The sequence below is a fragment of the Neofelis nebulosa genome, chromosome 7, assembly GCF_028018385.1.
Source record: "Neofelis nebulosa isolate mNeoNeb1 chromosome 7, mNeoNeb1.pri, whole genome shotgun sequence".
Classification (NCBI taxonomy): Eukaryota; Metazoa; Chordata; class Mammalia; order Carnivora; family Felidae; genus Neofelis; species Neofelis nebulosa.
The window spans coordinates 4,185,349-4,213,303 of NC_080788.1; the positions used below are offsets into that span (position 1 = coordinate 4,185,349).

Below are 27,955 nucleotides of genomic sequence, written 5' to 3' on the forward strand. Positions count from 1 at the left end.
TCTACTGGGTTGGGAGAAACATCCGTCTGACATTGACAGGATCTAGTCTGTAGCTTCCGGCTGCCTTGTCCAAGCGGGCAGTGACAGATGAGCCCAAGGGCTCCCGCGAGGCCTGGGGGTCTGGCTGAAGCTGCTGACTGCGGCCCGGGGCTCTGCCATCCACACTGCCCTTCCCAGAACCACCTGGCTGGAGTCGTGGGTGCCTGTCTGCAAGCTGAGCCCTCCCCAGCAGGTACAACCCAGGGTTAGCCCTAGTGCCCCAGGTTCAAGCACCCACTTGCCCCCCAGGTATGACCTGCCCAAGCCTCTTGGCTGCTGACTGCCCACGTGACTGGGCCTTGACCTACTTTTCCTGCCTCTTCCTCCACTTGTCTCCCGAGACTTGACTGGGTCCTACACCTGGCCTCCCTCTTGTCAGCCTCCTAGATGATGACACCCTGTGTTCCTGCGGCGGTGGCGGGGGGGGGGGGGGGGGGGGCAGACCAAGCAAGGCACGGGACACACAGAGGAAATCCGATCGTGTCCAACCCTGAGCAAGCTGATGATCCTCGAGGAGAGGGGGCCGGTAAGAGTGAGCTGAGCGGGAGCCCTCTCCGGGAGAGCTCAGGAGAGCGCAGCCAAGAAAATGCAGGCCAGGGCTCACTCCGCCCTCTGGCCTGCTGCACCCTTCCCCAGCCTGACAGCCCACAGAGCCCGCTCACGTGTGACCGCCTCCCCCCCCCCCCCCCCCCCCGGGGCTCTCTGGCGCCTCCGTGCCCATATGAAGTCTTGCCCTGTGCTCACTGCTTGAGCCATGCCGCTACCATGGCTCGCTGCTTGCAGGAGGAGAGAGAGAACAGTACAGAAGAAGATGGGCTTTGGGGTCAGGCAGGATTCCATGCCCCTATTCCCCTATTCCCCTATTCCGCCTGCCGTTTGGTAACTGTGACCCAGGCGAGTAACAAGCTGTCCTCAGCCTCAGCTCTCTTAGCTTTTAAGAAATCTGCAGGGGGGATGCTGTGGGTTCACTGCACGGTTCCAGGGCACGGGCACACGGGAAGACCGCCTCTGTCTGCTTCCGTTGCAGCCGAGGTGGTGCCAGACCTGGCTGTGGAGACTCTCCCACATGATCGTCTTTGCACAAGCAAGAAATAAAACTTCAGTGTGTTAAGCCACTGAGTATTTGCTACCCCGGCAGAGCACACAGCCTGTCCCTACCCAAGTAGGTAAGTAGAGCACAGCCTGCTTTGCCCCACCCAAGTTAGAGGAGAGCTCAGACCAGTGCAGGGCGGTGGGCTGGAACTCACTGGGGTTTGAGGGTTACTCTGGAGACAGGACTAATGACCTAGTGATGGGCTAGATGGTAGGGGTGAGGGAATGGGAAGGATCTGCTGAAAGCGGGGGAGGATCTGTTTGCAGGCCGCGGTGGGGAGAGAGAGGGTGTAGGAGGGTCAGGAGTCCTGTTTTATTTAGACACTAAGTCGGAGATAGCCGCGTGAAAACACGGAGTTTGGGATTAGGTATAGGAGTCTGGGGACAGCTGGAGCTACAGACAGAAAATTGGAAGTCAGCTTATAGTTAGTATGAAAGATATGGAAATGAAGACCTCTTCAGAGGTCTGCCAAGAGGGTAAATCTTGGTTCTCTTCCCCTTCAGTCCTCCAAGGAAAGAACAGGAACCCTTGCTCTGGATGCTGCATCAGCTTTTTTGATACTAATATTCTAATTCTGTAATTAAGAATTACCTCAGGGGTGTCTGGGTGGCTCAGTCAGTTAAGTGTCCAGCTTCAGCTCAGGTCATGATCTCGCAGTTGATTCGTGGGTTTTAAGAAAATTTTTTTAAAGACCTCAGACTGGAAGGATTTAGCCCAAAGGATGAACCCATAAATACTGTAGCTGTTTTTCCACCCTGTAAATTCTAAAGTGTTCTTTTGCCATCCCAGTTACTATAACCAGGAGCATAATTAACCATACATGCTGACAGTTTCCAGATGAACCTCATTCTTAGGCCGGCTTGAAAAGAGCAAGATGCAGAGAATGATTTTAAAAAGATGAATTCATTTGTTATTGTTTTTATTTATAGTAAGGGGGGGGGGAAGATAAAATCATTTAATAATTTTCTTCCTTGTTCCTAAGATCAGTTTGTTTTGCTAGTTATCTTGTAAAAATGTGCTTTGTATAATAATACAATTTCCTAGATAAATTTATTCCAGTTCAATGAAATAAGCATTCACTCTAGGGCAGGGACTTGGCTAAGTTGCAAGAGGAAAGAATGGAACTTTCTCCAAACCCACTTCCCTGGTTCGGGGTACTGTCATGTGACAGAATTCTGAAATCTTAGCTTTAGATAGGCATCTTAAAGATAACAGCTCTCAAGTATTTTTGTTCAGAGCCTGGGGAAGGGTCCTGGGAGGCTGTGGTGGCACCTGCTGGGTATGTGACCTTGGACAAATCATGTAACCTCACTGGGCCTCAGTTTCCTCATCTGTATAACTAGATGGCACAGCAACCATCACATATCTAGTTACTGTGAGATTTAAATAAAATGCATGTGCAGAAACGTCTTCCAAAGAACCGTAAAACGAAAGGGAATGTGCCTAGTAACTATTTCCTACTCCTTAAACACCAAGCAGAGATGTTTTGCAGATACTCAACAATGACAGCCAAATCCCCAGCGAACTTTCTTAATAGAGCATATTTTGGGTACCTGGGCTAGACCTCCAGCATGTATCAGTGTCACGTCAGGCATCCAGGAGCATCCAGGAACCACTAAGCCGTAAAGCGCAATCACAAAGTAAGGGACAGAATAGAACAGGTATGCCAGCATCTGTATTGAACAGAGAAAGAACACCGTCAGCAAAGTAACAGTTAACCGCACACGACGAAAAGCACAAAAGATTGAACATTTCTAATTCCCATCTCCTACGTGGATCCACATGCTCTCACTCTTTTTTTTTTTTTTCTTTTCTTTTTAATGTTTGTTCATTTTTGAGAGGAAGAGAGAGAGCGGAGGAGGGGCAGAGAGAGGAGACACAGAGTCCGAAGCAGGCTTCAGGCTCTGAGCTGTCAGCACCGAGCCCGATGCGGGGCTTGAACCCATGAACTGTGAGATCATGACCTGAACCCAAGTCGGATATTTAACCAACTGAGCCACTCAGGTGCCCCCACATGTCCCCATTCTTCAAGAAAGAAAATTAACATTAGAAAAATCTGAGGCTTGGGGCGCCTGGGTGGCTCAGTCGGTTAAAGCATCCAGCTTCAGCTCAGGTCATGATCTCACAGTCCGTGAGTTGGAGCCCCACGTCAGGCTCTGTGCTGACAGCTCAGAGCCTGGAGCCTGCTTCAGATTCTGTGTCTCCCTCTCTCTCTGCCCCTCCCCTGCTCGTGCTCTGTCTCTCCCTGTCTCAAAAATAAATAAAAACATTAAAAAAAAATTGTATTTTAAAAAGAAAAAAAAATCTGAGGCTTCATAACTACTTGACCTGGATTTTAGGATAAGCAGCAGGATCCTTTAGATAGGGCTCTTGAAATTGTGTATAAAATCGGCAGAGCTCAGCCGGGCAATCCAAAGCAATCTGAGAAGAAAAACGAATTCATTATAAAGTCATACTCACATCTGATTCTTACGGTTTGCTGATAAGGCTAAACGTTCCAAGTACAGCCACAAGCTGTTCAACAAAAACCGTGTGTTGTAGAAGGTCATCAGTAAAAGGGAAAGAGAAGAGAGTCTACAGGTCTACTCTAAGGACGTGAAGGAGAGTTAGGAGAGGAGCAGGAAATGGCTAATGCTCTGTTCTTGCTACCTTCTGAGGACTCGGCTTAAGGGTCTAGACTTCAGCAGCCAAAGCCCAGCTCATGCTGGATTACCAGTTTCACTTCCTGGAAATCACTAGCCCACTCTTAAGAAAAGCCCGTTCGTGTTCACACCAAATTCATCTTACTGTGCTTTGCAATATTCCAAAAATAGCATCCTCCTCTCCAGCGAGTGCCTCAGAGTATATGGCCTTTAGGGGCAGTAAAGGATAAGGATTTGAAAGCAGAGTCCTGTGTGAAGCCACATCGTGTGTCCACTTTGAAAGGAAACACAGAACAAAGTGTCTCTGGCACATTACGGGGTCCCCTCTGAGCCACTGCCCTCATGCATCACCCCTCCCGTCCACAGCCATAAATGTCGTCCCACCTAGATCACATCCATGGACACAGACCAGTGGCAGAGTTGGTAAAAATGGACCCCAATTTAAAAGCCCGTCTGCCTAAGCCCCGCCCACTGAGTGTGCAAACACCCACATGCACACATTTTTCTCCTGTGTGAGAACAGCTGGGGCTCATTTTGTTGTTCCTGTGTTTCTTTTAACTTTGGGAACGACAGCAAACTAACTAAAGAACAGTTTTGGGGGTGCCTGGTTGGCTCAGTCGGTAGAGTTTGCGACTGTTGATCTTGGGGTCGTGAGTTCACGCCCCACATTGGGCATGGAGATTACTGCGGAAAAAAAACAAAAGTTTAACTGCTCTGTGGTCTGAGTAAAGCCTTGCTTCTTTGCATTTCTTCCCTGGGCCCCTCCTCCCATCAGCCGACGCCACTGCAGGAAATTTCTGCTCTCCTGATAGAGACAGCTCTTAAGACAGCCTCTCGCGCTGATCCCAGCCAGCAGCAGCACAGGACCCCAAGACAGTGAATCAGCTACAGCAGCTCACACTTGGCTCCCCAACTGTTGTGCAATGCCAGCAGCCTTAGGACAGTAACTGCCATTGACAATGCGTATAATTATCCGTATCGTTCCGGCCACTTTTCTTTCTTTCTGCTAAAAACAAATCACGAAACTGGGGCATCGCCAAGGATCATCTATTGATAAAAAGAGTAACGCCAACCGTTTCCTGAACACTTACTACGTATAGGGCCCTCTGTACGTGTTTTGATGTCTATTATCTTAATCTTCAACCCAATACCATTAGGTAGGTACTGTTATTTTATAGCGAAAGGAACTGAGGTCAAAGACCCTAAGTCATTTTCCGAAGGCCATACAGCAGGTAAATAGCCAAGATTCTAACTCCTTCTTCTAGGGACCTTCCTCAATCCCTGAGAACACAGCCTTACCGGGCTCTTCAGGTATCACCCTTCCCAAAGACATTTACATCAGAATCAGAAACATTCAAAGAAACCAAAAGAATGAAACTCTAATGGCTAATTTTTCAGGCACCCTAAAACGGGGGAAGGAAGAGACCCCTGGGTGGGGCTTAATCCAGGGACCCGAAGGAGGTGGTGTCCAGGGATGAGGCAGGGGCCACCCTGGAGGGAGGAAGGCCTGGGGGTGACCCCCACAGGTGGGAGTGGCAGCAAGCAGGGCCAGGCCTCCAGGCTCTAGAAAGTCTGGTTAAATATGTATTTCTCTCTTTTTTTTTTAATGTTACTTTGATCTGTTACACTTACCAAGCCTCTAAACAGACAGAATCCAGTTGCCAGGAGGAGACCCACGACCAGCATTAAATCAAATGGTCTTCTCAGCAGGTCCTTTGCTTGCACTTCTTGAACGACCTAAAATAGAGTTTGTAACCCATGAGCAGGCCCAAAGCGCCAAGAAAGAGTCTGAGGTCTACTGAGGCAGGAGGGCTGAGATGCTGGACAGGGAGGGATTCATGTCCTAAACCACTAGGCACGTAAGTTAGGAAAATCATGTTCCTCCTCTCAGCTTCCAGATTACTCATCTGTGAAATGAGGAGATTGGGCCAGGTCACCTTGAAGTTTCCTTCGAACTCTAGGAGTCCTTAAAGTTTTCTTGAGATAGCAGTTTTGTGATTATCATTATATGAGATATGCTCATTTTAAAAGTAAGGTAAACCATAAACCCATCACACTATAGAGTCACTATATTTTTCCCTATATACGTATACATATATGTAAATTTATGTGTATATATACAGATATACATACATACACCGCATTTATATTTTACAAAATTATGACTTTACGTATAAATAATTTGACATAATTTGAGTGTTCTTTTGACACTCAACATCTACCTATATTATAAGCACTTTGCCACATTATTAAAAACTCTCTTAAAGCTTTTAAAATCATGTGGAAACAACATACTGTAGCCATTCTCTCACGAGTGGATATTTATGCATTTTCACCGTTAATGTGATGTTGAACAATTCTGTACATAAGTCTTAGCATCTCTCTGATGATTTTCTGAGGGTAGGGCCTTAGACGCGGAATTTAAGGGGTTAAATATTTCAAGGCTGATAAACACTGCCAAATTGCTCTGCAGAGCGATTCTGAATTTATTCCTCTCAGCACTGTGTGACCGTGTCCATTTCTCCCTGGCCACCACTGCGTTTTAACATTTAAAAAATGATCATGAACAGTTGTATGTGTCTTACGACATGAACACTCCATTGAGGCACTGACACTTTAAAAGCAGCAGAGCCCAAGGCTATGGTTACTGCTTGCTTTTTCTTTTTGGCTACCCCCTGGTTCCTCAAAAGGATGTAAGGGAGCAGAAGCCAGCAGTGCCCCAACCTGAGTTTACTCAGCAGGTGTCTACTTGTTTACAAATGAAGTGTTTGCAAATTACAATGGATGTTAATGAATTCTACGGAAATCTTACAGTAAAATGAGTATGAGTAATCACGGTCTGATTATCTCTGGTAATTCATATTTTCATATATCATTTTGCTTAAAGAATCTTGCCTGAGGATCTAATACCTATAAAAAGGAAGAGAAACTTAGAAAGACGTTACTACCTTAGAAATGAAGACCTTAACAGAGTACCCGCCCCCCCCCCCCCCCCCCCAGCCAGTACTGTTTCACTCCGACCACCTTGGCTGTGAATGGAAGGGAGGGGTCTCAGAAGACATCCTGGAGCCAGTCTCCATGTGCCTGGATCTCTTGGTAAATCACACCCTGTGGCTGTGTGTGCTACCTTGAATAGCAGCATCTCTCCAGCCTCCCCTTGGGACAGTATATGCACTGGCATCTCTGAAAGAGGGGCCCGGATGCTCAAATGCCAGGCCATAAACAGCCTCAGACAAACCACACACGCCATGCACTAATGCAGAATCTGATGGGAACAGCCAGTACGGACCAACAGCACGGCCTGGCCCACTGAAGCAGATGTCTGAAGCAGACAGAAACACCCTCCCTGCCACTGTAACTAAGGCGTGACCAGTGCACAGAATCGACACAGTCAAACCAGCTGCCCCAGATGCTCCCGTCCACGGAGGCGTGGTTCAGTGCGATCACCAGGAGATGTGAGTGAGCCCTGTGTGCTTGGGAACAGGTTACAGTTAACGTAATAAAATCACCTTTGAGGGATAATTATAATTTTCTGACGGCTGATTATAGATTCTGAAACCAGCCCAGACAGGAAGACAAGTGTATGGTATGCTTAAGAAGAAAGCAGGGCAAATGCGTGTTCCATACTTCCCTATTTAAAAGAAAGAAAGAAAAAGTCAAAAGTTTGCCACTAGCACGTGTAAACACAAGCAACATTTAGGATACTGCCCCACCTCAAGCCGTCTAAAATTGGTCTTAATATTCTTAAATGAAATATTCTTAAATGAAACACACACAAAAAAAACCAAAACAAAAAAAACAGGTCAAATTAAAACTATCAGGTGCTTTTTAACAGGCACATTCTATCCACTGTATTTTTAAGGTATGTTTAATATAATGCCCTGATTTCTTGCACATGTAAATTACCTTTTACATTAGCTTTTGAGAGTGTTCATTTTTAAATGTATTTATCAAATGTATCGAGTTACATGTAATACACAAAGCTGTAGGAAACATTTGCACACTGCCTATAGCCACAAACACAATACTCACCCCCTCTAGATCCTATATGTCAGGAAGCCCTGGTACACCATTGTCTAATTGTTCAGTGTCTACTTCCAAAAATTGCTCAAAAGCCATTTCTTAAAAAGTGAGATTAAGGAGGGGGAAAGGAAGAATTCTGCCAAACAGCGTTGTGATAAGCTTGGAATTTCTTGATTCTGTTACAACCAAAATACCTCCTCTATTTAAGAACACTCCCCATTGTTTCAGAAAAAGGAAAGTGAATTTTAAGATAAAGTTTCTTACCCACAATGTTTCCTGGCACAAAAACAACAATGCTCATGATAATAGATCCAACCCAGTAGAGGCCAATGGTTCTATAGCTTTCCCTGTAATGAAAAAATCTTGGCTTAGTGCACTTGTCTAGAACACCCATTAGCAAAAGATGATCCATATTATTAGCGGTATCCTAACTAGTAAAGTCTATGAACCAAAACTTACTGAATCGATAGTTAAAAATCAACCCTCGGGGACCCTGGTGATCAAACTTCATTTCCACCTGTGATCTATACCATAGAACCCTCTTTGTGTCCTTTTGAATAGGAATTTCGCTTGCAACACTGGTCGTCTGTTAATCTACAGCACAGTCACTGTCAAAGGAAGGGCCTCATTTTTGACGGTTTTGTAAGAAGTTCCCAGCAGGAAAGGAAAAAAGAAAGTTCACAAAAAGAAAGGAAATGGACCCATATTTTAAATCACTGTAAGTATGGGGCGCCTGGGTGGCGCAGTCGGTTAAGCGTCCGACTTCAGCCAGGTCACGATCTCGCGGTCCGTGAGTTCGAGCCCCGCGTCAGGCTCTGGGCTGATGGCTCGGAGCCTGGAGCCTGTTTCCGATTCTGTGTCTCCCTCTCTCTCTGCCCCTCCCCCGTTCATGCTCTGTCTCTCTCTGTCCCAAAAATAAATTAAAAACGTTGAAAAAAAAAATAAATAAATCACTGTAAGTATGAGTAATAGGATGGTAAGTGGACTTTTCATGGTGTCAGAATTTTGGCCAGAGCTCTAGAGACAAAGATAATATGTAACCCCTCCCCCGTGTTCAAAAGGAGCCATCAGACACCCCTGACCTTACCAGGCAGTGTGGACAAAAAGCTCTTTCAGCCGATAACCCTGACAGCCCACCTCCACAAGGGGCTATGAGGAATCAAAAGGAGATTATCTGAAGGGAAACAGGTGGCCGATACTGTGTTTTCTGCCTGCCCCACCTCCCAAGCCAAGTGCAGCAGATTCACAATGACTGGGATTGTCAGCAGGAGAATCTTCTTCCCCAGCAGGATGCTAACTAAGCCACAGAAACTCGCCCACTCCTGGCAGCCTCCGAGCAGAGCCCAGGCATTCTCTGAAATACGTGACGTGGTCCCTGGAACTTGGGTACCTTTCATGATGAGAGAAGTCAGTGCCCAGAAAAGTTCAAAACTTAGCGGGAGCTGTCCCTGAGTTCATGACAGAGGCAGCAGGGGCATGGGGCAAGAATGCACCATTTTCTCTAACCTGGAGCCAAGGGGAGGCCCAGGAACCTAGCTGGGCTTGAAGAGATCCTACCCCAAAGGGTATGCGATCTAGGTTACAGGGACCCCAACGCAAAGAAGCTGCGGGTGTACCACCAATGGCAGAGGAGTCCCACGCATTCAGCCAGAGAGAGCTCTGCTCGCTTGGATTTGCAACGCCCACGTTCCTGTGGAAGGGTCTCCCGAGAGCCCACACGTGTGCTCCACGTGACAGACCTAGCGTATCCTAACGGAGGGCATCAATCCCCAGAAAACTAAGTGTCACGTAAGACCCTGCCCCTCTTCCTTTATCTCCACGTGTACGTACACACACATTCCCGGAGAGGCCAGCTGCACGGCGACTCGAGAAAGAACAAAACGAGAGGCCATACGCCCTGACCTCAGTGCAGACCCCCACGCCTCAGGGCCACACGGGAACCGGAGGTGGAGGAAAGACAGAGCTTCGAACCGAAATGAGATGGAAGTTTAAAACCAGAACGGACTGGGCTTTCACTCCAGCAAATGAGACGGTCCTTAGAACACAGTAACTTGAGCGGTCTGCCCAAGCTTGTCACCATGGCAGGGGACAATCCAGAGGGCCACGTTCAAAAGGCAGCGATGCCAAGAAAACAAAGCCACGTCTAACCTGTGTCCAAGGAGCGTATGTTCATGTCCGTGTATGCCTGTCTGTGTATTTGCCCCCACATCTGTGTTTTCCTTCCGTACCCGCGTACCGGTTGCTAAGGCAAAGGCATACACAGCAGACAGACCGACTTACTCCCATGCTATGGCTGCCACCATCACCAGATACATCAAATAATGAGCAGAGCCATCCCAGTAGCAGATCATGTGCCCGTACGCCGTGTTCAGATACGGTTCACCCTACGGAGAGATTAAGAAATGAGTCTACTTTACATACGACTCAGACATCTCCACACAGAACTCCAGACCTGTGTTTCAAGTCAAATGAAACAGAACCAGCTTGTGTCTGTCTGCTAACTTGAAACTATGCAGAATCCTGTACGATTACAAATTAGTAGGCACATGAAAACACAGCTTTACCCTGGAGCCCCCAAAACTGGAGCCTGCCGCGGGATGGCCCTGAAGAATGCCCAGCCAGCATCTGACCGGCTGGGCCAATGCCCATGGATGGCGATACAAGACAGACAGCCTCATGGGCAATCCGCTAACGCACTGAGGCCAAGTCAAAAATGAGACTCAGGGCGCTTAGCTCTGGCCAGAGGACGGTGGCCAGAGGAGACCCTGCTCACCAGAGCCACCGGTCGACCTTCCCGATTCACCTACGTGCTCATCCCCAGGCTTGCACGAGTGAGGACGAGGAAGGCACTTCTGCCCCCCCCCCCACACACACACACAGGCGGGCACCCAACCGCCCTATGGGACAGACAACGATTGACTCCATTTTACAGATGAAACAGAGCACCAAGGGGCTGTGAGACCGGCCTAAGGTCACACAATTGACATCTAGCACAGAGCATACTGTCAAGAAAAGCCATACTTCTGAGGATTTTTTCATTTTACAGCCATGAGATCCCATGACGAGCGACATGTCGTGCTTCCGGAAGGCTACCACAAGATCACTGTCCGATTTGCACAGGCTTTTCGTTTCCTTCTGAGTCTCGTGTTCCTTTCTTCTCTCTCCCACGTCCATGCCATCCCGCCTTGTTTCTGGCCTGTCTTCCTAAGATGCCCTCAGTCCTTTCTGCGGCCAGAACAGTCAGATCAGCCAGCCAGGAGGGGCTCCTCTGAAGCATGGTGTGCCCGGGGCAGGGCCTGCCCGGTCCTCTCTCCCCACAAGTGAGATGGAATGAGAACTAGCAAGGAGGCAGAAATAACACAGCAGCTGGACTTCTGTGCCCACGCCTGACGCACATCTTTTCTCCCTGACATGCTTCGACTGAACAATCCAATCCGATTTCATGACTTTAATTGTTCATGCCTACACATCGGACTCTCGGAGCCGGTGCTGGCTCCCCTGGTGGCTTCATGGACACTTTTTTTTCTTAATTAAAAAAAATTTTTTTTAAGGTTTATTCATTTTACAGAGACAGAACATGAGGGGAGGAGGAGCAGAGAGAGAGGGAGACACAGAATCCGAAGCAGGCTCCAGGCTCCCAGCTGTCAGCACAGAGCCTGACGTGGTCTCGAACCCACAAACCGTGAGATCATGACCTGAGCCGAGGTCAGACGCTTAACAGACTGAGCCCCCAGGCGCCCCAGGACATTTGTAACTAGATGCCCCACGGGCCCTTCAGAACTCCTAAGTTTTCACGCATCAGCTTCTGCCCTCAATTGAGCCTCAGCTGGCTTCTCTTTTTTTTTTTCTTTAAGTTTATTTATTTTGAGAGACACAGAGAGAGCGAGCCAGCAGGGGGTGGGGCAGAGAGAGTGAGAATCCCAAGCAGGCTCCTCACTGTTGGCACAAAGCCCGACGCAGGGCTTGATCTCACAAACTGTGAGGTATGACCTGAGAGGAGATCAAGAGGCTGATGCTCAATTGAGCGCCCATCCCCCTCCCCCTCCCTGCCCCCACCCCTGTCCCTGTGCCCCCGAGGCCTCTATCTTAAGGATGACACCACCCTGCCTGCCCAGCTCAAAGCCGCAGGGTCCTGTTTCCACTCCTCTCTCTCCTATGCAGTGTGTGGGCACGTCCTTTCATTTCTGTTTATGAGGTCACCGCGGGCCACCCTCCCTCCGGTTCAAACCCTCCCTGCCCCTCACTGAGCCATTCCCAAACGGTCCCTCTAGCTGCCTGCTCTCCCTCCAATCCACCTGCCAAATGAAGAGTCATTAGCTCTTGACACATTGCTCTTCTGTTCCAAAGCCTTCCAGAGCAAGCTTCCGCCTGCGGGACCAGGCCAGCCTCCTGTATCTGGCAGCCGGGTGCCCAGAACCTGGCCCTGCCGACCTTCCCACAGTGACACCAGCCCACCTTCTCACACCCCGTCTGCCTCAGGGCTGGCCAACCTCAGCAGCTCGACCTCCGGGCCCTCTCAGCAGCCACTTTCTCCCCAAAACCTGCCCCCTCTGGACCCAGTGGCCCCAGGCTCCCCAGGCTTCCCTTCAGCGTCTCGGCCTGTCCCTTCGCAGTTTGCTTCAGGGGGCTCTTCTGGCTACCGCCTCCCACATTCCACCCTCCGGTGTCTCCTCTCTCCCCACTTCCCCCGAGCAGGCTCCTACTGAGATGGCCCCCAAATCTCTCCGCCAGGAATGTTCCTCAGCGCTCAAGCCCTGCCAACCAGAACATCTGCCAGGATGTCCCTCAACCACCCAAAACTCCACACGTCCCCAGATGAACTCAGCATCATCCCTGCAAACCTGCACCCCAGGCTGACAGTGGGGAGACACCTGCTGTTTCTCACCTCCAAGCTTTCGCTCAAGCTGTCCCTTCCCCTCGGAATGCCCTCCACCCCCACCCCCACTCCAGTCCATCTGGAAAATGTTTGTCATCCACTGTCATTGCAATTTAAAAAAATGCTAGGGGCTCCTGGGTGGCTCAGTCGGTTAAGCGTCTGACTTAGGCTCAGGTCATGATCTCACAGTCCATGGGTTCGGGCCCCCCATTGGGCTCTGTGCCGAGATCAGAGCCCGGAGCCTGCTTTGGATCCTGTGTCTCCCTCTCTCTCTGCCCCTCCCGCCGCTCATGCTTGGTCTCTCAAAAATAAACATTAAAATTTTTTTAAAAAATGCTAGAGCAATATCACAAATTCGATGGGGACTCCCCTGACTGCTTCCAGACTTAGTTCTTCCTCTGTGCACAGGTAACACCTTGTTTTACTGCCTTTTGCTTCATTGTGCATCGCAGACACTGAGTTGTGTTGTGTTGTGTTTTGTGTTTTTTGTTTTTTTACGAATTAAAGCTCTGTGGCCACCCTCCATCAGGCAAGTCTCTTGGGGCCATTTTTCCAACCGCAGTTGCTCGCTTTGTGTCTCTGTGTCACATTTTAGTAATTCCGGCAATATTTCAAATTTGTCATTCCTGGCAGAGTTGCTACGGTGATCTGTGACCGGTGATCTTTGCTGTTACTATTGTGACTGTTCTGGGGCCCCACGAACCGCACCCACACAAGACGGTGAACTTAGCAACTGCTGGGTGTGTTTGACCGCTGCACCTCCCTGCACAGCATCTTCCTGTCCTCGGCAAACGTCACTGTCGTCGTATCCTAGGAAACGGCCACGGCCACCCCCTCCTTCAGCGACCACCGCCCTGATCAGTCAGCAGCCACCAACATGGAGGCAAAGACCCTCCACCAGCAGAAGATGACTCACCGAGACCTTCGACAGTGGTAGGCAGTTTTTGCAATAAAGCATTTTAATATTAAGGTACGTATGCTTTTTGGACCTAATGCTATTGCACACTTAACAGACTACAGTGTAGTGTAAACATAACTTTTTTCTGATGTTTATTTATTTACTTTTGGGAGACAGAGCGCAAGCAGGGGAGGGGCAGAGAGGGAAACATAGAATCCGAAGCAGGCTCCAGGCTCCGAGCTGTCAGCACAGGGCCCGACGCGGGGCTTGAACCCACGAGCTGTGAGGTCGTGACCCGAGCCGAGGTCGGATGCTTATCTGACTGAGCCACCGGGCACCCCATAAACATAACTTTCACATGCACTGGGAAACCAAAACATTCACGTGAGGTGCTCTGTCATGATATTTGCTTTAACGCAACAGTCTGGGACCGAACCCGTGATATCTCATAGGTGTGCCCATACGGTGTGCCCAGTGTGTGCCTCCATCACTGCTCCTAGGACAGCTAGGACTTGTCTCCACTTGAGACAGCTCCTGGCGGGAGAAAGCAGGTCTCGTGACCCCACAGTCTACTCCGGCTACTGTCTTTAGAAGTAAATTCCTCCGGTTCGCCCCTCTGGGCTTAATAACACCTGCATACTTCCAAAAGCAGGAGGCAGGATGTCTTACTTTCCCATCACCCCCAACTCATCCTTGGGGCCCGCTCACTCCAAAGACTCCAGTTCTCCGAAGTTCGTCCCTCCTCCCTACCTCCTGTGCTTGGCCACCCGCCTGCCCTCACTGGCCCTGCGAAAGCCTCCCCTTCAAGCCCATCCTTCCTAGAGCTGACTGCATCGCTCCCTGGCTCAAAATCTTCCCTCGAGTGTGAGATAAAGTCCAAACTCCCTTAGCTTGCAGACGAAGCTCTCCATTATTTGAAACACAGACGAAGGCGAAACTTTCAGCTCTGCTCCTTCCTTTTTTCCTGTGTGACCTTGAGCAAGTGACCTAAGCTCTCTGGGGCCGGATTCATCCACCCTAACACAGGGAGGAGGATTAGGTGTCTCAAGTGCCGGGCAGCACTGGCACATGACGACGGGGAGGGAAGGATGGTCATCGCAATCAAGCGGCTTCCGTAAGTGCCGTGGGGGTCGCCACTTTCCACGTGTAAGACCAGCTTGAGCTTTTGGCCGTAGTAATGGTTTCACAGTAACAGACACCAAACACCGAATTCACTTGGAGGATCTCATTCCTGGAGAAGGGGAGTGGAGCGGGTGTGAGGGAACAGGTGTACGACCGAACTCTGGAGAGAAGTGCCCCCCGCTTTGCACGTGAGTAAACCCGCTGCGTCCGTGGCAGTGAGCGATGCCACGGACCGTGCCTGCTTACACCAAACGGAGGGATTTCGTCTCTGAGCCACATGGCTGAGGCTGCTGACCGTTTGGCGTAAGGCTTACGGTTGCTAAGCGATGCCGTACCTCTCTCAAGTAGTGTGTCACGAACCCGTCAATGATTCCGTCCTGTTCCAGGGCTATGATGAGGTTCACCACACTGGTAAATCCGAACACTGCATACACTAGAGCAAAGAAAGCGAGAGTTTCCTTTTTAATTAAGAAAACATGTTTTGTAAGTAACCTCCACCCCCAACCTGGGGCTCAAACCCACAACCCTGAGATCAAGAGTAGCGCGCTCCACTGACTGAGCCGGCCAGGTGCCCCAAGGAAGCAGTAGTTTAAAAAGCAGTAGGTCAGGAGGGGGCGCCTGGGTGGCTCAGTCAGTTAAGCATCTGACTCTTGATTTTGGCTCAGGTCATGATCTCATGGTTGTGGGTTCGAGCCCTGCATCCGGGCTCTCTGCTGACAGTGCAGAGCCTGCTTGGGGTTCTGTCTCTCCCTCGCTCTCTGACCATCCCCGGCCCCTAAAAAATAAATAAACAAACATTAAATTGAAAAAACAAAAAGCAGTAGGTCAGGAGACAATGACTAAGAGCTTGGCATTCACCAGTAACAGTGACTTGTTTTTAATGTGACTGTGGACACTCATCATGGGCTAACAGAAGGTCCCTCCTGCACACACATTGGTACCTTTGCCTGTGTCACTGCCCAAGTGCCCTGTCCAAGGAGACACCCGCCAGGGGGACAGAATGGCAAACTCACCCGCTAACTGTCCCACAGGATTCTACCAGGCCCCCCCATCCGTCCTCCGCTCCCTACAAGTGGCTGCCCAGGACCCCACCTGCACAGAGGGAACAAAACCAGTAACCAGTGGCCAAGAATAGAGGCGACCACGAGGTGGATATATTTACAATAATGACTCAGGGGCGCCTGGGTGGCTCAGTCAGTTAAGTGTCCGACTCCAGCTCAGGTCATGATCTCATGGTTCATGGGTTCGAGCCCCACATCGGGCTTTGCTGACAGCTCAGAGCCTGGAGCCTGCTTCAGATTCTGTGTCTCCCTCTCTCTCTCTCTCTCTCTGCCCTTCCGCTGCTTGTCTTCTGTCTCTTTCTCTCTCAAAAATAAATAAACATTGAAAAATTAAAAAAATAAAACAAAAGCCATGAAAAAGTAAGTGGGGAGGAGAGCGGCAGAGGTTAATTCACAGAGAAGGGAAGTTGGCCTTGCCGAGTCTGCAGCCAGGGCCGCGGGGTTCACATTCTCACTGGGAGCGGAAGGCCCACGGCTGCCCTGCCGTGCACACCCTGCCTCCCTGTGCCTCCCAGGCCTGTGGTCCAGGCCTGGTAGTCTGGGATCAGCCATCAGTGATCAGTCACCATATGTCTCCCAGGAAAGGAAGCATTTAGCGTCTGATCATTGGACAGTTCCACCCTCGCTGAAGCTGACAGGAGCATCAGATGCTGGGTCACAGGTGGTAAGCACCCGCCCTGAGGCTTCCGTGTGCTCAAGGCTGTGACAGAGACAAGGAGAGAGGGCCGAGGGTGTGGGAGCAAGGGTGCTCAACCCTGGGGAGTCAGGACAGACACAAGTCAGCTAAGTATGGGCACCACAGAGTGGCGGGGGGCCGGCGGGGGGAAGATGGCAGCAGGAGACCTGTCTAGAAAGGTGGACCAGGGCCAGAGCAAAGGCAGGTAGTGTGGGGCAGGAGAAGATGTGGGCCTTGAACTGGGACAGGTCCAGCTAATCTACTGACTGGCTATCCAATCTTAGGCAAGTTGCATCATTTACCTAAACTTCACAGTTTTTCAAAAAAATTTTTAATGTTTATTTTAGGGAGAGAGAAAGAGAGACAGAGAGACAAAGTGCGAGTGGGGAGACACAGAATCCAAAGCAGGCTCCAGGCTCCGAGCTGTCAGTGCAGAGCCCAACATGGGGCTCGAACTCACAAACCATGAGATCATGACCTGAGCCAAAGTCGGACGCTTAACCGACTGAGCCACCCAGGTGCCCCTCAACTTTAGGGTTTTTTATACACAAGCTGAGAGAAATTATTTACTCCCAATTCTTCTTTGCCTCCCCACCTTTGCCAAGATCCACTGCGGGCAGAGAATATGCCCCATGCCATTGGTGATAGACTCAGCCACATGACTTGCTGTGGCCAGTGGAACGTGTGGCCAGTGGAATTGACAATGGCCAACTCCAAGTCTCCTCTGCCAGGAGGAGGGCACACCTTGGGGAGCTACTGGTCCAAGAGCAAGGAGACACATGACACAGCCCTGAATCTGACCCACAGCCTGAAGCACAGCATTCTGGCCAACCCGTGAGCAAGGAAAATAGATGTTTATAGCCAAGACATGGAAACACCCTACGTGTCCATTGACGGATGAATGGATAAAGAAGATACACAGACACAATGGAATCTTGGCCATAAAAAAAAGAAGGAAATCCTGCCATTGGCAACAACATAAATGGATTTCAAGGGCATTGTCCTAAGTGAAATAAGTTATCCGGAGAAAGACAAATACCGTAGGATCTCACTTACATGCGGAATCTAGAAAAGCTGAGTTCACAGAAACAGAGCTTGGAACGGTGGTTGCCAGGGGCCGGTGAGTGGGGGAAACGGGGAGATGTCGGCCAAACAAACTTCCGGGTGTAAGACGAGTGAGTTGCGGTATCTGATTTGCCGCGTGGTGACCGTGGTCGACGACACCGCGCTGCATACTTCATGTTCCCACCGCGCACCAGAGACGGGTGATTATGGGAGGTGAAGGACCTTACCGAAGGCAAGCGACCTGGTCGTGGTCACCATCTCCCAGCGTATGCATGCATCGCGTCATACGAGCCTCCGTCTCACACTCGCACAAGGTTACCTGTCAGTTGCATCTCAGCGAAGCGGGGGGAGTATGGAAAGCGTGTGCCGCTGCTACAGGGAGCTGGGGCCTAGGGGGTGTCTGACACGCAGCCTGGCTACAGCAGACACTGAATGAGTAAACGCCCAGCAAAGTTCCCGGCAGGGGAAGCGCTTGAAGGCGGTAACAGCTCGGGCCACAAAGGTCACGGGCTTCGGGGTCAATGCCGGTCTCAGGATGCGACCGTGACCTCGTTTCTCAGCTTCTTAATCTGTAACTGGAGGGTATTTGTTGTAAGGATTAAATAAAACACTCCTGGGGCACCTGGGTGGCTCAGTCGGTTGGACGTCCGACTTCAGCTCAGGTCATGATCTCGCGGTCCGTGGGTTCGAGCCCCGCGTCGGGCTCTGGGCTGATGGCTCCGAGCCTGGAGCCTGTTTCAGATTCTGTGTCTCCCTCTCTCTGACCCTCCCCCGTTCATGCTCTGTCTCTCTCTGTCTCAAAAATGAATAAATGTTAAAAAAAATTTTTTTTAATAAATAAATAAAATACTTCTGCTGCAGTGGCCATGACCAGGCACACTCTTTTTTTTTTTTTTTTTTTTTTAATATTTATTTATTTTTGAGACAGAGAGAGAGAGAGCATGAACGGGGGAGGGTCAGAGAGAGGGAGACACAGAATCTGAAACAGGCTCCAGGCTCTGAGCCGTCAGCACAGAGACCAACGCGGGGCTCGAACTCACGGACCGCCAGATCACGACCTGAGCCGAAGTCGGACACTTAACCGACTGAGCCACCCAGGCGCCCCCAGGCACACTCTTAAGTGCTGAATCAGTGGTGTTTTAATTTATTTAATGCACGTGTGTATTTTTCAGGCACTGTTATAAGTATTTTACAAACATTGTTTAATGTTTGCACCGGCCCTCCGTGGTAAGGGCTGTTAGTTTCCTCATTATACAAACGTGCACACCGAGCCACTGTACTTGTACAGCTAAGTTCCACACCAGGTGAGGCTGTTTGCCAGAGGGCCAGAGGTGCAGGAAGGAGAGTGGAGATCAGAGGTCAGAGCACGGCTGGGGTTGGGGGCGAGGAACAGAGGGGCATCCTGCCTGGCTGGCCCTGGCAGTGACCTTCTGCCCTGATCTCAGCTGGGAAAGGGTGGGGTCCACAACCGGGAGGAGGCGTTAGTTTGGAGGGGAGGAGGGAGGACTGTGTGGCCCTGAAATACTCCTACGCTTCCTACCACATTACCAGCGGGCTCAGGGCATTGGAGGCAGACTTCTTGTTCACAGAAGAAACACGATGCAGGCAAAAGTCAAGTGTTGCGCTGTTGAGTGGACCCCAACAGTGTCCGTCCCACGGGCCCGTGGACACGTACCATAGAACAGCGGGTCCCGGGGTGGTTTTCTTTTGACGAGGACACGAGCCAGCAGGGCTACGAGGAGCAGGATGAGAGCAGCAACCCCTACGATTGTCCAGGAACTGCAACAGCCGGAGCAGGGAGGTGGTCACTTGTCGAAATAAATACATGAGTGCGTGGAATTCCCTGGCTGCTGATCGCGTTTGCTCCCACCTCCGCCTCTGCCTACAGCTCTAGTGCTGTGGGCTTCGTCTTTCTGCAGCACGTTGGCCCCTCCCCGGCCACCCGAGTGACTTTCAGGGACTAGAGCCACCAGGTTCTCACTCGTCCCATCCTGCCCACCTGCATAGCACCCTCCCCACTCTCCTATCCCATCCCCCGCCCCTGCAGATGGCCTCTGCCTACCTGCTTCTCCAAACCCTGCTCCCCGGGGACGCACGTGCCTAACCACCGAATCCCGCCACCTCCCTCAGGGCCGGCCGGAAACCCTCAGACTGAGCTCCAGGGAGCCACGGGAGTCACAACCGCACGGACGTTTCAGGAGGACAAGGAAGGAGGGCCGGGTGGAAGAGCTGGGGCCCGACCTGCGGCCAGAGTGAAGCCAGCTCCCCACACCCAAGGCCGGCAAGCCGGCGTCCACCCCACACCCGGGAGCTAAGGTGAGGCGAGGCTGGGCACAGGGAAAGGGCATGGCGCCGAGGATGCCAGAAGCCAAGCTGCCTTCCCCATGGGGCAGCACTAGGCTGTGAGGCTGGGCCCAGTCACTGGTCAAGGCCCTGCACTCTGGCCCCCACGCGGCCACTGCCCAACTGTGCAGCTGTGCCAAAGCCATGCTGTGTCATCACCTGTTCATTAACTAATTTTAAACCTACTAAGGATAAAATGTATTATGCACCCCTATGTACCAGGCACGGTGGATGCATGGAGGAGGTCCCTGTCTCCACGGAGGGTCCCGTCTGAATGAGCTCTGAGCTCTCTCGCCCAGGAGGTCACCTCTAGTCCTACACACAGATGCTCTCTCTCACCTCCAGCACCAACTGGGCTTGCAGTTATAGACAAAGTATTGCCTGGCCCTCTCTTATAGCCTGCTACACCAGCACCCCCTCAACAGCCCTCGAGAGCTCCCACAGGCACCACTCCTCAGCTGAAATCCATCCACACCACTCCAGCCCAACAGGAGAACTGCTGGGTAACCTTTGCCATTGCCCCTGAGACTTCTGGAAAGTACCTTTCTCAGTCACAGGCTCCACAACCCAATAAGACCTACCAGTAACTGAAGGACAAACTCATGCTGAAGTTCACTCCACACACCTGTAGCTGGAATGGGTGTTAGGCACCAGTCAGAAATCTGCCCCCAATGTAAGAGAGGTCAGTCGGAAAGTGGGAAGTGATCCATCCAACCTTCAGGTAGATGGGCCCCAAGGAGACTGGTTGCAGGGGCAGGAGAGCGGTATCCTCAGCACCTGGCCCCAGACCCCACAAAGAGTCAGGGAATGGACACTGGGCATCAGCATAGGCCAACCTTGACCTGCAGAATCTGAATACTTTGGAGTGGGGCATGAGAATATGACACAAAGTCTGCCTGGGGACTTCTGCTAGGGTATACAAGAATTGATAGATAGATGAGGGAGGGAAAGAGGGGGAGAGTAAGCCAGGAAAGAGAAATAAATGGATGGATGGATGGATGGATGGATGGGTGGATGGATGGATGGATAGAAGGAAGATAGTGAATGAATGGACAGATGACATGATGGATGGATGGATGGATGGATGGAAGGAAGATAGTGAATGAATGGACAGATGACATGATGGATGGATGGATGGATGGATGGATGGTGGATGGTGAATGAATGGGTGGTGGATGATGGATGGTGAATGAATGGGTGGATGGATGAATGAATGATGGATGGTGGATGATGGATGGTGAATGAATGCATGAATGGATGATGGATGACTGGATGGTGGATGGTGTATGAATGGGTGGATGGGTGGATGGTCACATGGATGGATTACAGGTGGTGGATGGATGCATGGATGGCACACTTCTATGATAAGAATGAGGACGACTGTCAATGTCCAGGCAAGAAATTGAAATAGGAAGCTTCTAGGGGTGCCCATCAGTGGCTGTTCCAGGCTCCTCCTGTAGGGATGAGCAAAAGGAAGAGAGGACAGAAGAGGAAGCTGATGTGGGTCAGGAACATGATACTGAACTGAAGCATCCCATGAAGAGGGAAGAGGTTAGATGTGCTATATAAGCTGACAGGCATTTTAATCACAGCCTGAGTCAGGTGGTGGCCAGAAAGTAACCCCCATTCCTGCTCCTACCAAGGACCTATGCCTACAGCCGGCAAGATCACGCAGCTGGTGCTCTTCTACAGTATGAGAGAGCTGTGTAAACTGGTTCACGTGTCCCCTCACACTCGCCACCTGGGGGAGGAGCAAAGCATGAAGAGAAACTGAGGCAGCAGATCCTGTGTGCATCCCGGTCGCAGCCCAGTGCAGAACCCAGCAGGGACTTAGGGGGAGAGGGAGATGGGGTAAGGGCTGAGACTCACCCCAAGGTGAAAAAGTTGCTAGTCATGGGTCTTGGAATGGGGGGCATTACAAGGTGTCCACGAAAGGACACCTACTCAAAGGGGACATGTATGGGTGAGTATGAGCAGAGAGAGAAAGTGTGCATGCGTGTGCATGTGTGTGTGTGTGTGTGTGTGTGTGTGTGTGTGTATGAGACAGAGAGAGAGAGACATCCCAACTCTTCCCTGACTCCTTAACCTGACTTGCTTTTTCTGTTTTTCAGGCTTTCGTAAAAGGTTTGGTGGGAAGGAAGTTTCAACTAATCCAACTATTTCAAACCTAACTGAATGTCTGCTGTGCACAAGGCCCTGTGCTGGGCAAGACAATACTCAGGTGAGCTATGTATGATCTGGGAAGGTGAGTTTGGCCACAGGAAAGTAACTCTGGTGGGAAAAGTGCAATCCAAGGGGGCCGGGTGGAGGGAAAGATCACATCTACTGGGAGGGAGGGTTTGGAAAAGTTAGAGGAGGCATTTGGCATTTTACCCCGGGCCATAGAGTCCTGGCACAGCTTCAAAAGTCAGGTCAGGGAGGAAGGCCTCCAGTCAGAGGGAACTACATGAGGAAGGGCAAGGAAGCAGGAAGTTAAGGATCATGCAAGGGCTGGGCCAGGGGAGCTCCAGCAGGCCAGTGCCCGGGGAACTGCAGGGAGGAAACAGATGTTAACCCAGCCCTGGGGTCACTGTGGCTGCGGAAGGGGACGGTGGCGGGGTGGGTGGTGGAGAAAGAAGAGAGAGGAGTCAGAGGCCACTGGAATTTTAACCTACAGGGGGAAGGGAAGAATGCCTGGAAGCAATTATTCAGAACTCTGCAGGGCTTAGCAATGTGCTCAATAATACACAGCAATACATAATTCAGTGTGTGCTCAGTAAATGCCATTGCCATCCTGCCAGTGGCTGAGGCCAAAATCTCAGAGTCATCCTCAAATCCTCTCCAGGACATGCAGTCTCTCAGTAAGCTGCCCTGCCTCCCTCCCGAATACCCCCACACCCAGCCACGTCCTCCCACCCCACCCTGAAAGGCTCTGTCCCCACATCCTCCGGTGGCCACCTCCTGCACCTCAAGTCTCCTCCTCCAGGAAACCTTCCCTGACCACCAGTCCCCTTCCCAGGCACTCGGGTTGCCCCATTTTACTTGCTGATGTCTGTCTCGACACTCGTGTCCCCCACCTTTCCTGGCTTGTCTATAGCCATATCCCCAGTTCTTGGAACAGAGTCACGCGCAGCCTATGGACTCAATAAATGTTTGCTGAGCTGCGCATAACGCCATTGGAGGAATGCAGGGTCCCCCGTGCGCTGTATTCACAGACTCGTGACATTCGCTGCCCAGAGCTGCTGCTTGCAGGAGTTGCACCCCAAGACTGGGTCAGACCAAGGGCAGTGGATGCCAGTGCCTGGGGAGTGCTCAGTATGGATGGGGGAGGCCGTCAGCAAGTGGTGGCCCCAGGAGAGAGGCAGAGGCAGAGACGGAGACACAGAAGGGGAGAAGGAAGTCACCGCCCTGTGGGCAGACACTTATCCGCAGCCTGAAGGTCTGGAGGGGGGTTGCAGCTACAGACTGATGCAATTTCCTTAGCACCAACTGCTGTGGGAAACATAACAGGTTAACTTCCTCGTCCCCACACACAGCGGGGGGACATCGGCAGGCACAGAGGCCTGGCACCGGTCCCACTGCCCGGCCGGGCCCGCAGCTGCCTGGTGCACAGTTGCTCAGCCAGGGACCCCTCGCACAAGCCCGAGGCCGGCTTTGGGCTCCACCCATTTCCTTAGCCTCCGACGGCCCTGCCTCTCGCCCCTGAGCTGTCTGTCCTGCACAGCGCCTCTTCGCGAACAGGTCTCTTCGGATCCTGACAACAGGGATACAAAGAGAGGCCATTTGACAGACCGGAAAACTGAGGCCGCCCCCCCCCCCACCGCCCCGGGACAGTGCCAAAGCCACGCCTAGAACCCAGGTCTTTGCCCGCTCGTCCTGGGCTATTTCTGCTAGTCATTCACAACAGTTTCTAAAATTAATAAGGAATGAGAAGCATGTGTGTGTCCGTACGTGGAAACGCTCACCGCACGAGCCGGGGGAACACGGCCGCGCTCGTGGTTGTCGCTGCTGCACCGCCCGGGACCCCTGCCCCTGGGCTCCCCAAGGGCAGGGGCATCGCCTCGTTGACCTCTGTCTCCCCGGTGCCCGCACCGCGCGGGCGCCCGGCACTTGGCTCCAGGGCTGCGCCGCAGGTCCCGGACGCCCGCCCGCCCGCCCGAGCCGCACCCCCACCAGCCCCCCAGGGCCGCGCGCCCCCACCCCCACCCCGCGCCTCCCCTCGCCTGCCCGGCCCCCGCCGGGTGCGGCTCGGGCCCCCTCGGAAAAGTTGCCGCTCGGCCGCCCCCCTCCCCCGTCCCCCGGCGCCGACCCCCGCCGCGCGCGCCCACTCACTCGTGCTGGGCAGCCAGGTGGTTGAAGACGTAGGTGACCGGGATGGCCGAGAGGGACAGCACGAAGACCCCGGTGGCCGCAGAGGCACTCATCGCCGCCGCCGCGCCGCTCGCCCTTCAGCGCATCCCGCGCGGCGCCCCGCCCCAGCTTCCGGCAGCGCCCGCGCCCCCAGTCCGTGCCCTTCGGGGCGTCCCGCGCCGCGCCCTCAGCAGCGCCCCCTCGGCGAGCCGGCCCGCAGCCGCCCCGGAGCGCAGCGCAGCGCCGCCCTGCAGTCCCGGGAGGGGGCGCTGCTGAGGGCCGCGGGGGCTCAGCCGCCAGCGGGGGGCGGCGCCGAGGGGGGGCGGAGACAGCCCCCTGCCGGGACAGGTGGGGAGGGGGGCGGGGATCTGCGGGAGGGCGGTGGCCCGGGAGGGGTGGAGGGTGGGGGCACGGCCGGGGGCTGGTCGTCGACGACCTGGAGAGGCTCCGGCGGAGCGGAGAGGGGTGGAGCCAGACCCGGGGCGGGGGGTGGGGGGTGTCCACGTGGGGAGCCCTAGGGCCGGGGACCGGCGGGACGGATGATCCCGAAGGCTTGGATCTTCTGGGCCGGCAGCGGACAGGGGGCAGAATGCGAATATCCCTTTCAAGCCCTGGCTGCTCCCTCAGCTTGCTGTTGACCTTGGCCAAGTTACTCAAGTCCTGTGTCTTTTCCCTTCCCTGACAATGGGGGTAACCTGGGGGCGGTGTGGTTGTGGGAGCAACTGAGCTGGTGTGCGTTGGCCACGGCCGGCTCCCGGCCATTCCCGTTCTGGGGGTTGAAACGGACACAGGGAGAAATGCTATGATTTAAGACACGAGAGCACCATTCGTTTCTATCCCCGGTAGCGTTCCTGGAGGCCAGGTTACCCCGGACAGCCTGCGCTGGGCCCTGCATGGGGTACAAGGACTGGGAGACAAGGACGCTGCTCGGAGCTGCTCAGACGGCTGTCAGATGCCCATTGGTTACAGAGAAGGGAGCCGAGTATTGCCCTGGCTGCTTGACCATGTTGGTGACCAGGTCTCAGAAAGCCCCCCACCCCGGGACTGAGCCTGGATTAGTCTACTGTCCCGGAAAGGGAAGGAAAGTAGGTTCAAACAGAGTGCAGCTCAAACAACCCAGAGAGGTGGCATGTACTTAGTGTAGGAAGGGTACCACTGCCAGTGACCTGATGACATCACTCAGCTCAGTTTAGAGACGAGGAAAATGAGCCACAGAGAGGCTGTGACCTACCTGCTCTGGGCCACTCAACTTTTCCCAAGCTGGCTCTCCTAATCCCCTATCCTGGCGCTTCCTGGAGGCTTCTCCAACTCTGAGGACAGAATGAGAAAATCTTGGCCCAAATTGTGACACACCCAAAGTTCTCCCAAGAGATGTCCTCACCTGTGACCTGGATGTCACTCCCTTAAACTCTGTCTTCCTCCAGGGACGCCCAGGTGGCTCAGTGGGTTGAGTGTCTGACTTCAGCTCAGGTCGTGATGTCACCGTTCGTGGGTTTGAGCCTCACGTCAGGCTCTGTGCTGACAGTTTGGAGCTTGGAGCCTGCTTCAGATTCTGTGTCTCCCTCTCTCTCTCTGCCCCTCCCATGCTCATGCTCTGTCTGTCTGTCTGTCTGTCTCTCTCTCTCTCAAAAATAAATAAACATTAAAAAACAAACAAAATACCTCTGACTTCCTCCGGACAACAGATAGCTCCTCTAAAGCCCCCTTCTGTCCTCCCACCCAACCCCTGAGGCCAGTCCAGCCCCTCGATCACTGCCCAAACCTGACTGGGTCCGTTTTGCCTTCTCTGTCACACCCTGAACCCCTCCGGCTGCCCTGGGTCCTTCCCCTCAACCAAGGCACATACACAACTATGTCCCAATGTACAAGGATGCTCCCTGGGCCAGAGGTTCCTCCCCTTTGCCACCTACTCTCTCTCCTTTCTCATCTACACTTGTGTTTTTTTAATGTTTACTCATTTTTGAGAGAGAGTGGGGGAGGGGCAGAGAGACGGGGACACAGAATCCCAAGCAGGCTCCTCGCTGACAGTAGAGAACCTGACGTGGGGCTCAAACTCACAAACTGCAAGATCATGACCTGAGCCAAAGTCAGTGGCTTCACAGACTAAGCCACAGGCGCCCCTCCGTGCTTGGTTTTAATACCTTTGTCTATGCTGAGAGATCCCGAATTACCATCCCCAACACTGACTCCTCCCCTCAGTGCTGCCACAGAGGCGTCCCACAGGCACCTCACAGCTCTCTCTCATCTGGTGGCATCGCCACAAACCTGGTCGTCCAAGCCGGACCCCTGGGAGTCCACCTGAGTTCCGGCCAATCCCAAATCCCTCTGGTTGCAGCAAACGCCTGTCAGGTCTGTCTTGCCCCTCCCCATCTGCACCCCTACTCCCTACCTTCTGTTCAGGTCTGTTCTGTCTCCCATGTCCCCCCCACCCCCTCGTCTCTCTGTCTCTGATCCCACCGGCTCTAGAAGGCCTCATCTGACCACCCTCCTGCTTCCCTTACCCTCTCCGTCAAGCTTTGCTTCCTTCACGGCACTCTTACTATCCAAAATTATCTTGCTTACATGTCTGCCTTCTGTTCTGTGTCCCTCTCTCCAGTGTGATGTATGCTCCTTAAAGATAAATCAGGAAATTATCTGTCTTGCTTACAGTTCTATTCCCATCATTCAGATGAACAGAGGAGGTACAGGGTGGGTACTCAAGAAATCTTTGCTCAGGGGATGAATGTTCAGATCATCATTGTCTGATGGAAATAGAATGTGAGCCACATGTATAACCTAATTTTGGAGGTTTTTTGTTTTTTTTTTAGGTAAACTCTACCAAGCATGGGGCTTGTGTTTGTGGCCCCAGGATTAAGAGTGGCATCCTCTCCCAACCGACCCAGCCAGGGGCCCCTGTAACCTTAAACCTTCCAGTAGTCACATTACAAAAGCAAATAGAGGGGCGCCTGGGTGGCTCAGTTGGTTGAGCATCCAACTCTTGATTTGGCTCAGGTCGTGATCTCGTGGTTCATGGGTTGGAGCCCCATATGGGGCTCTGCGCTGATGGCACAGAGCCTGCTTGGGATTCCTTCTTTCTGTCTCTGCTCCTCCCTCCATGGGCACGCTCTCTGTGCCTGCCTCTCTCTCTCTCTCGAAATAAAGAAACATTTTTTAAAAAGTAAAAAGACGTACGTGAAATTCATTGTGGAATGATATATTTGATTTAAGCTACCATGTCCGAAGGTGATTGTTTCAATAGGTCACAGGCGTCAAAAGATATCGAAATATTTGACCTTTTTGTATACTTTGAAATTGTATGTGTTTCGCTTACAGTATATTCCGTTTCAGACCAGCCACCTTTCAAGGACTCAGCAGCCACGAGCACAAGTGGCATCTGTATTGGACTTACCCCTCCTGTCATGCTGACCCGGATTCAGTTGCGCTCTCTGCTGGCTGCTGTTAAGAATGGGTGTGGCAGGGGCGCCTGGGTGGCGCAGTCGGTTAAGCGTCCGACTTCAGCCAGGTCACGATCTCGCGGTCCGTGAGTTCGAGCCCCGCGTCAGGCTCTGGGCCGACGGCTCGGAGCCTGGAGCCTGTTTCCGATGCTGTGTCTCCCTCTCTCTCTGCCCCTCCCCCGTTCATGCTCTGTCTCTCTCTGTCCCAAAAATAAATAAAAAACGTTGAAAAAAAAAAATTTAAAAAGAATGGGTGTGGCAGTTACATCACTAATAAGCTTGTTCAAATGTCCTGAGGGACTCTACTGTGTTTCCAGCATCGTCCTAAGACGTGGTCACACGAAGATGAATTAC

At 52.2% G+C, this 27,955-nt stretch overlaps 1 protein-coding gene and 1 long non-coding RNA gene across 12 annotated transcripts in view; one reads left to right on the forward strand and one right to left on the reverse strand.

Annotated features, from left to right (window-relative positions):
• Positions 1-24,433, reverse strand: part of TM6SF1 (transmembrane 6 superfamily member 1) — a 57,677-nt gene extending 33,244 nt beyond the window's left edge. For 2 of the 10 annotated variants that reach the window (XM_058736421.1, XM_058736422.1), the window contains exons 1-9: positions 24,150-24,425; positions 19,171-19,274; positions 15,029-15,126; positions 10,078-10,181; positions 8,062-8,144; positions 7,284-7,405; positions 5,407-5,511; positions 3,461-3,553; positions 2,686-2,805 (exon numbers count right to left, since the gene is read on the reverse strand). In XM_058736421.1, the coding sequence (XP_058592404.1) occupies positions 2,686-2,805; positions 3,461-3,553; positions 5,407-5,511; positions 7,284-7,405; positions 8,062-8,144; positions 10,078-10,181; positions 15,029-15,126; positions 19,171-19,274; positions 24,150-24,241 (921 nt within the window). In that variant the 5' untranslated portion in view covers positions 24,242-24,425. Of the gene's footprint in view, positions 1-2,685; positions 2,806-3,460; positions 3,554-5,406; positions 5,512-7,283; positions 7,406-8,061; positions 8,145-10,077; positions 10,182-15,028; positions 15,127-17,486; positions 18,071-19,170; positions 19,275-24,149 lie in introns of those variants that run through there. The other 8 variants (XM_058736419.1, XM_058736417.1, XM_058736418.1 and 5 more) reach the window with 8 other exon arrangements.
• Positions 476-27,618, forward strand: LOC131515950 (uncharacterized). Of its 2 annotated transcripts, XR_009263762.1 has the most exons (7): positions 476-1,205; positions 8,359-8,515; positions 13,307-13,643; positions 15,725-15,841; positions 19,626-19,811; positions 21,950-22,059; positions 27,480-27,618. It is a non-coding gene; the product is annotated as an uncharacterized LOC131515950 (long non-coding RNA). The 2 variants fall into 2 exon arrangements; XR_009263761.1 differs by having other exon boundaries at positions 13,307-15,841.
• The last annotated feature ends 337 nt before the right edge of the window (positions 27,619-27,955 follow it).